The 10,465-nt window shown below is 45.6% G+C and overlaps 1 protein-coding gene across 1 annotated transcript in view; it reads left to right on the top strand.

Moving 5' to 3' along the window:
* The window catches only part of retreg1 (reticulophagy regulator 1), a 13,438-nt gene extending 4,421 nt beyond the window's left edge, over positions 1 to 9,017 (top strand). Inside the window, exons 4-9 of the mRNA XM_034614253.1 lie at positions 5,549 to 5,666; positions 6,057 to 6,141; positions 6,488 to 6,610; positions 6,962 to 7,029; positions 7,663 to 7,786; positions 8,395 to 9,017. Of these exons, the coding sequence (XP_034470144.1) occupies positions 5,549 to 5,666; positions 6,057 to 6,141; positions 6,488 to 6,610; positions 6,962 to 7,029; positions 7,663 to 7,786; positions 8,395 to 8,891 (1,015 nt within the window). The 3' untranslated portion in view covers positions 8,892 to 9,017. The remainder of the gene's footprint in view (positions 1 to 5,548; positions 5,667 to 6,056; positions 6,142 to 6,487; positions 6,611 to 6,961; positions 7,030 to 7,662; positions 7,787 to 8,394) is intronic.
* The last annotated feature ends 1,448 nt before the right edge of the window (positions 9,018 to 10,465 follow it).

Raw genomic sequence — 10,465 nt, 5'->3', positions numbered from 1 at the left:
AATCAGATCACTTGACACTGGAGTAGGTGCGTTTCAGAGCGGAGCCTATGATTGGACACAAGCTCGAACCGGTGGAAAACAACCCACAAACAAACCACGAGTGTTTCATCACGGTCAAATGATGTGATGAAGTCACACACACACACACGCATCATGAAGTCACACATCTTGGACATCACTGGCAGATGTTTGCTTGTGTGTCGTTGGCCACCTGCTACAGTTTCAAATTTATTTTCGGACATTTTGAAACGGTTGAGCTCTCTGCTAACAATCATTATGACGGATACTGTAGAACACAGCCTACTCTGCAGTGAACGGTAACAAGCTGAGGGAAGTAAATGACGACATGACAAGAGCACAGCCGGAAATAGACTTGATTCTTTATAATGTTGGGCAACACAACAAATAACATCAATATTGGTGATGAGCCGAATCCATTTCTGTTATTTAGTTATTCATTTTTGACATTTTTTGAATGTCTCTCTCTTGAGAAAAGGGTTAGGGTTAGGGGGTTAACCCTAAACCCCCCCCTCTTGAGAAAAACCATGTATATTCAAAGTGAAATTAGACACATATTTCACATCACCACATTTATTAACTACAGTTAATAAAAAACCCATATCGGATCCGTACTCGGTATAGTCCAGGTACCGGAATCTGGAAGGGAGAAATGGTATCAAAACATCTCTAATACGTTTCCTTTAAACAACCAGTAAACAGAACAACATACGAACACTGTGTCAGCATGTGAGACACACGTGTCCACCCTCATCTGTCCGTCCACGCCATGTCACTGACATGACAGGAAGCATGTGTGGGAGGTTGGTGGAGGGAGTTGCTGTGTCTACCCTCCTTAACCCCATCCCTCCTGTCCTCCTGATCGCTGCCTGGTCGGAATGTTTGTGTGACCAGGTTATTTTTAGGCGAGGCCGCTTGAAATACTCCAACCGGGGCTTCATTGAGGATAAACACGAGCTGCTCTCGCGCCGTGTGGCACGTAAAACAAGACTTTGGCTCGTCCCAGAGTTTGCTGCCGCATTCTTTACTGACAAGACAAGTCGTAGCTGTCTCTTGCTTTCTCCGTCGCGAAACTATCATCTCCACCATCCAGTGTTTGGCTGACTTTTGTGGCGTCGTCGAATCTTCTGAAAGTACCTGAGATGTCACCTGACGATCGTGGGACTGGAGTTGTGTGAGTTCTGCAGAGGGAAACTCGAGGAGACGTGGAGAAAATGGCTCGTTTGTTTTGTTTCCTCAAAGGGTCAAAAGATATTTTCTCTCCGTGGTCATATTTAGCCATTTGGATAGTTTCGGATTAGGGGGTTTTGAAATATTTATGCCTGAGATTTCTACCACCGGGAAACAATGGAGGTGAACGAAAAAATAATTTGCTTTGCTTAAAGAAATGAACATTTTGAACAAGTCAGCAGCATCGAGTCTTTTCAGAAATAACCCCCGGTAACTATTGACCAAAGACGTAGCCTAGAGAAGAGTAGTGGGTGAGTAGCGCGTCTTTTTGTTTCCTTTATTTTGGTGGTTTGGTTGAACTGAAGCTTAAGGGCTTCTGACTCTCTGCTTGTGAAGATGACACAGGGCACTGCAGTCTCGTGTCTGTCTGGCCTTGTTTTAACCTATGAACTTACTTCACACCAAAACTATCCATTTTAGTGGAAATAAGATCAACAACACGAGCAACCCAGCACAGATCTAACTGGAAAGCCACCCCACAATGCGTCATTGCTTCCCATAACTCCGGCGTCTTATATTACTTGTAGCTTTTGGCTTTGGGTCTTGCGCAGACTGGCGAACCTGTCGGGACTCTGCCCTCGCTCTCCATTAATGCAGATGTAACTGTACCCAGAACATAATCAGGTTTTAGCTGCACCAGAGCTCGTCTCCGTGGTATAAACCCACACAGACAGGTGGGTAAACATATTTACACCCCCACCCAAATCACAAGTGAAGAGCCGGGATGTTTTTGCCGCCATTCCTCGCATTGTTTGTCTCGTTCTATTTTTAACGCGCCGTCGCCGGGCTTGTTAGAGGCTCAGATGTGCCGCTGCCTGTGTTGTTTCAGAGATTACTGATTGGGTAAAAAGGGACAGCTGCTCACGCGGTGCAGACGGCCTCCTTCCTCGCCAGAGTTCCTCTGACGTGGTTGTTGTCGTGTTCTCTAGTGAAAGTTGGATATTTCTCTGTGTGATTGATGGCTGGTCTTTCAGCTGTGGAAGGCCGTGGGCAGCGGTGGTCTGCAATGATCTGGAGCGATGAAATGTGATATATTTGCCGCCAAGTACCCAAAGTGTTTATGGAGGTCATGTGACAGGAGGTCAGGAAAATGTTGTGATTTGTGTATTGGGTTGACGATTATGCTTCTGGAGTTGTGCAAATGCTTCTGGATAAAACTCAAAACCAAAGACCTGTCAGGACCGAGGAGCTCAGGGAGTCTGACTTTGAAGAGATGTTAAAATTATCATGTATGTAGAACTATTAGCTTTAATTTGGATCAAGGTGACGCTTTCTCCGTTTCATAACATGGTCCCAGGAAAATGTGTCTGATAATCTGGCTGCCGTCCACCACGGCTGGGCTGAAGTTCTGATCCTGATATTTCTCCCAGTTCAAACCAGTGTAGAATGAAGTGAGGACAAGCGAACCAAAACATTTTGGGTGGTGTTGTTGGTTGCACAGTTGCTGCTGTTGGTTGTTGGTGATGGTAAAATGGAGAAGAAAAGCTTTTACAGCTGTTTTCTACATATAAACCCAAAGTGAAAGCGCCACACTGAGCTGCTCTTTACAATCAAATCCACGAATGACCTGTGCCCTATTTTATTTCCTAAACGTTGGTGTCACTAACCTCGGATGTTGTGTTTTACACCCAACGCCAAGCAGATTTTCCGCACAATGAGATTACGTACAAACTCAACGTAAAGAAGCAAATAGATGCTAACTGGAGAAAGGTCCCGGCACCGATTCGAGCCTACAGGTGGAAACAGCGTCCACACGCAGCTCCTGGAGAAGATGGTGAAACTTTCTGTCTCTCGATGGTCTTGTGGACCCACACACGTCGGCGTTCTTCCACAATACAGTTTACATACAGGAGTTTGTTTTCCAGTAATGCCAGTTCTGCTAAGAGAAATATCCAGGAGCAAACTCCACATGATCAGTGATATGGTGAAACTTTACGATGCTCTTTCCAAGAAGATTTTCATCTCTTTCCAGGGACACGTCCGTCTTTCATGGAACAGAGAAACGCTTATCCTGTCCATCCAACACTGCAAGTATTGCTTCACCCTAACGCTGTCACGCGTGCGGCTCATCATGTTTCCCTGGGGACCGGCCTCCCACGGGGATAGGTGCCTAGAAGTCCAGAGGCAGCGGGCTGACCTTCTTGTCATAAGCGTTACGTGAGACAAGGCTGGATGTTTGGGTCATGTGGGAGGGGTGTTGGGTGCATATGAGATTCCTCAGCTTCTGGTAGCCTCTCGTGTGTTGTTGCATGATGAGGCAGAAAGAAGAAAGGGGGAGGGGCTTTGGCTGGTTTAGTTTGTGTCCTTCAGCAAACGTTATGGTTGAGCTGATATCGCATCTTTAAAACTCCGACCACAACGTCGCAGGTGTTTATGGATTAAGCTGATTCTGTCCAGTGGTAGTGCACTGCTCACTCAGTAGTTCTTCTCAGGAGGAGAAATAAAGCAGAAGTGAGACGACTGGCATTTGGTTTTGATTTCACCGACACCACTGGCATCAAATCAGAGGGTTAATCAACCATGAGGGTTGGAAGCAACATTTTTATATCTTGGTGGCTTTGCAAAAAACGTTATTTTGTGGGAGACAGAGCAGCTGTGCACATGGGGAGGGAAACTGAGCAGGAGAAAGGGTGTTGCTGAACATGATTTCTGGCTTTAGCTGCGGAAAAATGCTAATTCACACCATAAAGACTGGGCTTTATGGGGGGGGGGGGCTTAAAGAGACAGGAGCTAAAACCAAGTGTTTGAGACAGAGGCTGAAGAGAGGAGCAGCAGCGATGGACAGTCTGAGGAGCGTGTAAACCTTTCACAGTAATAACACTGATTAAAATCATTAACCTGGATAGGAGCCGAATGTGTATTTATACATGGATGCCTGCATAAAGCAATAATGTCTGAGATAGTAACAGGATGAAGAAGAAACAAGAAACCATCCCATCATGTCGAACACCCTAATAACCCCTGACAGACAACGATCACACGGATTTCAGTTCGCGGAGGAACCTCTCTGCTGTGATGTGGTAACCAGATCTCCATGGTGATTTCACACCAGCTGTTCCCAGGACAGCTGCGTCCACAGGACGTGTAGTTTCCATCCCCTGTGGGGCTTATATTTAGTACATGGTCATTTCATCTGTTGAACCCTGTTGAGGCAGCTACCAGACCCACCTTTACACTGCTGGTTTGATTGTTGTCATAGAAACAAAGGCGGAAATTTTACTTTTTTGTTAATCTGCCATTTGTAAACTTTAAAAACACAATGGGAAATTATCCCTTTTTAAAAAAGACTAAGGATGGAAGCCCCCCAACGACGAAACCGTGCAGCTAGTGACCTCCGTCAGGGAGCTTGTGTTTTCATCTGCGTTTGTTTCTTTGTTTCTTTGTAGGATTATGCATTTCAGTTACTGTACAGTAACAAATATTCCTTTCAACTGTATCAGAGAACGGACATTTTTCTGAGTACATGGTTCCATCTCAACTCAATATGCACTATGGGGATAAAGTGGCCTTGGCGGAGCTACGCACTTGCTCAGGACGCTTCTAGTGTAAGCTCGTGGAACAGAAAGGATGTGGAACCTTATCTATTTATCGCACATGTGATCTTATAGCTGTTTAATGTGAAAACGATTGAGCTCGAGGGCCGAGAGTAGAGCTCAAACAATGCGTGATTTGGGGAAAGTTCCGTACCTCCACAGGTGGCCCAGCAAGGGAAGCACTTTCCCATCCTCACTCCCGTCTACCACCTGTCTCTTGAGTCATCCTGTCAGTTTGATTGTCGGCTTCTTAATTTAGACAATGACATTTGGTCTTTGTTCATGCACTAAAGTGGAATCCTTAGCCCCCAAAGAAACGTCTTCAGTTCCTCTCTCAGACAACTGTCGGTATTATTGTTAATGCTGGGTCGCTGTATCTGAGAAGCACATTCAAGGCAACACAAGATGAACAAAGTGTGTGTGTGTGTGTGTGTGTGTGTGTGTGTGTGTGTGTGTGTACTAAGTTTCTAGAACATGACATCTATGCGGAAGCACCACAGACGATGTGTTTCCACTTCCTCCCTTTATCCAGAAAAATAAGCCAGAACACTTCAAAGTCATTGTTGAATAAAATAAAAAATGTAATGCAGGTTTAAATGATAAAAAATGAGCTCATTGGTTGAATGGGGACGAAGCAGCATCACTTTGTCTCCACTTCACACAAGTAAAAGTCCTGGAATGATGTTGTCTCCATCATTAAACAACTGGCTGGAGACACTGTCCAGGTGAGTAACCTTGACTGACACATCCTCTCTGCTTCCCTGTAGCTGGGAGATCATTGACTCAGGCCAGGATGGCCGGTCTGGGACTGGACCTCATCTCAGCGACTCCATCAAACTTTTCCTCCAGGAGACATCGGCTTTCAAACAACAAAACCCCGGCAAGGTGAGACGGCTAAAGAGCCCAAGAATGAATCGATGCAACTGATGAATTTTGTTTCAGATTAAAACCACAGTGGTTTATTGCACCAGGGGATTCTGGGGAATCTGCGTTAATCCGCTCTGAATGCGCTTCAAGCTCAGGTCGCTAAGCTTTCCAAGCTATATGCATCCGATACATCCTGATGTGCACAGATGTTCTGCGTCAGTTAATGACGAGGGAACCTAACCGATGATTTAGCTTAGCTTAGCATGAACACTGACTCTCTACACATTTCAGAAATGCATCTCATTTGTTTGCACATGCAGAAGGTTCGTCTTGTTGAGAAAATGTGACTCAACTGCAGAAGATGATTGAATCGGTCCTTCTCTGACTCTTGCTTCCTTTCTCCTCTAGTTTTGCCTGCTGGTTTGCAGTCTGTGCACCTTTCTCGCTGTCGTAGGACGCTACATTCCAGGGATTGTCATCTTGTACATTCTCGGTGAGTCGCCTAATGTTTTTGGACATGAAGAAGTTTTACTCCTCGTCTAACTTTTCAAAATCCCTGTTCCTCATTCAACGTGGTTTGTGTAACCGAGCAACCGACTGCAGAGTAGACTTCCTGTTTACAGCACATGACCAGTGTCGATGAATGGTGACAGGATTTGTGTTTTCAGGCTGTGTGTGTGGACGGGGACTTTTACTGAAGATGGTTTTAGCTTGAAAACTACAACATGTTCGTGTGGATGTTGCCTAGAAGCTGCATGTGAAGTTCAGATGCTTTCGCAGTGTGTTTTTTTTATGGCTGGTGTGTTAATAGCTTCCTGGAAACAAATGTGTGTCTGCAGTGCTGGGCGTCTTCCTGTGGCCTCTGATTTCATCTCATGACATTGGTTTGTGGCTGGAGCCGGTTCTGCAGAAGCTGGACTTTGGCATTGGAGAGCTCCTTCAGAAAATCAAAGAAAACCATGGTAAATAGAATCCATATCATAAATTAAACATGTATCTATATGTTATATATTCCATGTTACTTCCTTTGCTGACCCTCCAGACTTGAGATCATTCGTTGATTTGAGATATTAGTTGTAATGACGTAGTAATGTGCAGTGACTACAGATTGCAGTGCAGAAATCACCCACTGATCCAGAAATGAACAGCGTATGAATGATGCGATAGATAGAAAACGTGCCGTGTATGAATGTGGCTTAAGTTGCTCTGAGTGGTCGATGAGACGAGAGGATTATAAAGTTCATTTTAACATCCGCACGTAAATACCTCCAGCTTCTCCTTTACTCGTCTCATCTGTGTTTTCCTCCTTTCAGAGAAGAGAATGATGCAGACTCAGACTGAGGAGGGGGTGGAGTCCGACCTGTCCTCCATGTTCCCTCAGGTTGGTGGATCAGCTCGTCTCTAATTAGGCCTGTGTTGACCGACTGGATCCAGTTAAAGCTGATTGAATTTCACATCAAACTGAATGATATAAGAAATGTTGCTCTTCAGGCCAAACACCTGATTCCATTGCATCTTGCTTCCGTCTACAGTCTCAGGTTTTCCTAGTTTATTTGAATTTCACTGCTGTGAGACTTTGTAAAGACGGTGACTTGAGACTAGAAAGCAAAGATCCACTTACCTCCGATTTCTTTTCAGTCTCTAGCCACACCTTGCAGCCTTCATCAGTCGACGTGAAACTTGAGCAAAGAGTTCTTGTGCCAAACTGCTATTTCCAGGTTCAATCATGAATCATCAGAAACTTGAATCTAAAAAATCTGGCTGTGCATTGTCGGAAAACAATGTAGTTTCTGACGAAAAGTGACTATTGTTGTTGGTTTAGTCAGAATTGGATGATTTCGTGAGCAAATCAACACAGTGATGTGAAAAGGGTTCGACGTGCACTTTTATAGCTATTTTTTAATTTCCAGGTCACTATCGTGCACACGTCAGCCTTGGTTTCGCTCTCTGAAATCTGAAATCTGAAATCTGAAATCTGAAATCTCCATGTGTTTGATTGTTTTCCGCCCGACAGCTCGACTCCACCGTGTGTAAGGACATGTCCGTATCGGACACAGAGGTGTCTGAGGTGACGTGGACGGACAACGGCACTTTCAACCTTTCAGAAGGACACACACCACAGACGGAGAACTCAGAGGGTACGTTTGACACTCGGGTATTAAAGGTGGAGTTCGTGTTTCTGGGGAACGACCGCTGATGTTTGAAAAAAGCACCCAAAGACATAAGTATTATGTGTAGACAAAATACACCCTCTGTATTTACTACACGTTCAGCGACCGGAATCATTAAGAGCCGGACACTGATTTACCGCTGCACGGATGCTCGTTATGAACACTAACCCTGAAGCGCTTATGACCTCCATCCCCCTTCACCCCTCACCCCACCTTTAAAATAAAGATGTCCGACCTCTAGGGTGGAGCTGGAGTATTTCAAGCCAAAATACTATATTCAATAATCCCCATTATATGACAGGGAGACGTAGAGAGAAAGCAAACTCCCAATGACTCTGCGTAGCCGTGGTAGACTCATGGTGTGTCAGCTTTACCTGGCAAAGTTTTGACTGCGTCTCTCCTCTTGGAACGTTTGGACGCTGGAGTCGTATTTGGCTCTGCGTGTTTCTCCTGTTCGTACAGTAGCATCTCATGTCACAGCGCCACCACAGCACATTCACCCTCCTCTCTGGTGTTCAACCCCGAGTGTCCTCTTGTAAATGTCTTTGCCCCCTTTTTTCACTTCAACCCCACAGACCTCGACAGAGAGGAAGCGTTCATCGGTGGCCTCCAAGAATTCCCTTCACTCGACAACGGCGCAACGACCAATGGCGACGACGACGATGACCTCGGCCTTCCCTTGCCATTCAAATCCAAGCATACACCCCCTCCTCACAAAGACCAATCCAATGACAAAGCGCTCGAATTGGTCAACCAGATGGCGGGAGACTTCATCGCCGCCGCGGTTACAGCTGCCATCCAGGAGAGAATAGAAGCAGCGGTTGGCTTCACGGCATTGAGCCGCGACACGGATCGGTCCAGACTCCGGGAGTCCACCAGGCTGCTGGAGTTGGCCGAGGAGTCGGACAGCGAGGTGGAGGACTTTGAGCTGTTGGACCAGTCGGAGCTGGAGCAACTGGAGGGGGAACTGGGGCTGGAAGAGAAGAAGACCCAGGTCAAAGAGGAGGCACATGCCAAGACGGACGGGTCGGCCTCAACTGGATTCTTCACCAAACTCCTCAGACGCCACTGATTGATGATAGAGTACGATCGCAGGGCAGAAGGAGGAGTTCCAGAGGACATGTGGAAGGGAGAGAAGGGGGCGTTCTGCTCACAGAAAACTGGGGTGTTATGAGAAAACAATGTTTCCATTAATCTTTTTACTGTAGTGCAAAGATCAACATCTGTAAAACATGAAGGTGGAGGCGACTCTTTTCAGCCCAATGCTGAGATCAGACACACAAGGTCAGACACTGTTGCTTGTTTTATCCTGCGTCGCATCACAAAGAACATAACTCACCATAACTCAAGGTCCATTAAGCCTTAAAGGTCTCGTGGTAGTGTGAAGAAAATGGAGAATAATATTCACGAGTTAGTTAATGAGTGAATAATCTCCTGAATAGTCCGCCATGTTGCACCGTCGTGTTTCTACAGTCGCCCAGAGCCGACAGCACCGGCTCTCACATGTCGACGTGACCTCGTCTACATGTTTGGACGAGCGTAGGGGAATTTGGTTGGTGGAAATTTGCTGCTTACTCCACTAGATGGCACTAAAAACGCTACACACCGAACCTTTAAATTATTAAATTGCATTTATAAGTAAGTAACGAAGGAAACCATGCTGTTCCATCCTTGCGTTAACTTATGCAAAGTTGAGTCTGCGTGAGAGGGAGGAAACACAAGCGACAATAATCCAGTGAATATGCGGCTGCAGGTGTCACTTTTTATTTTCATTCAGTTTGTTTTTGAACATTTGTTTCGTTTGCTGTTACACACTCCGACGGTTTCAGCCCGATTCGTCTTCTGGTCAACAGAAGTCTTGTAGAGTCTCACATGTTGCATGTTTTGTCCGGTGGGGTCCGGAAACGTTTTAGAGGTCAGTGCAGATAAGACGTCTTCTGAGCTGAAGCTGGGAACGTGCGAGAAAAGAAAAAGAGGCGGATGTCTCTGTCCCACTTAACGGACCGCGGAGAGAAAGACGACGAGCTTTGACCTGAGGTTGTTCAGGACATGATTCACCTTTTCTGACACAGTGACTAAGATACTGTGCTGTCTGGTCCCGGCATCGAAGCTTGCTGATTGGCCGAGGGCTAAGAACTTGTTGTTCATCAGTTGCTGTGGTTACGGTCGTCTTTTTACAGCACCTCTGATCATATTTGATTGTTGAGGTCAACAAGTCAAACTATAACGTCGTTGTAAGTAAACGAGGGCATTTGAACGTGTGTATCGATGTATATTTCAACAGCTTTAACTACCGTGCAATTTAACAGTGATATTATCATAGCACCACAACGTAAAGAACTTTAAAACTCATCCAGAGGCTGAGAATCCACGCTTGGAAATGCTCGTGTGACAAAAACATTTTTAAAAGCCCCATGACACTAAAATCATTTATTTCCATCTTGTTATAAAAGCAACATCCTGGTATTTTTACATCTAAATCTCCGTCTCTTCTTGCGTCCAATCAGGAAGCTTTCTGGAATTGTTTACTTCCTCCTTGTGACAATACATTACGACAGTTAGACACAAGGAGCTACGCTGTCCCGTTCATCGCTTACATCCGAAGTCGAAGACGGCGAGAAGTCTTCATGACGAGCTGCCGGTTAC

This window comes from Hippoglossus hippoglossus, chromosome 17 (genome assembly GCF_009819705.1).
Source record: "Hippoglossus hippoglossus isolate fHipHip1 chromosome 17, fHipHip1.pri, whole genome shotgun sequence".
Lineage (NCBI taxonomy): Eukaryota > Metazoa > Chordata > Actinopteri > Pleuronectiformes > Pleuronectidae > Hippoglossus > Hippoglossus hippoglossus.
This window is presented reverse-complemented; position numbering and strand designations above follow the sequence as displayed.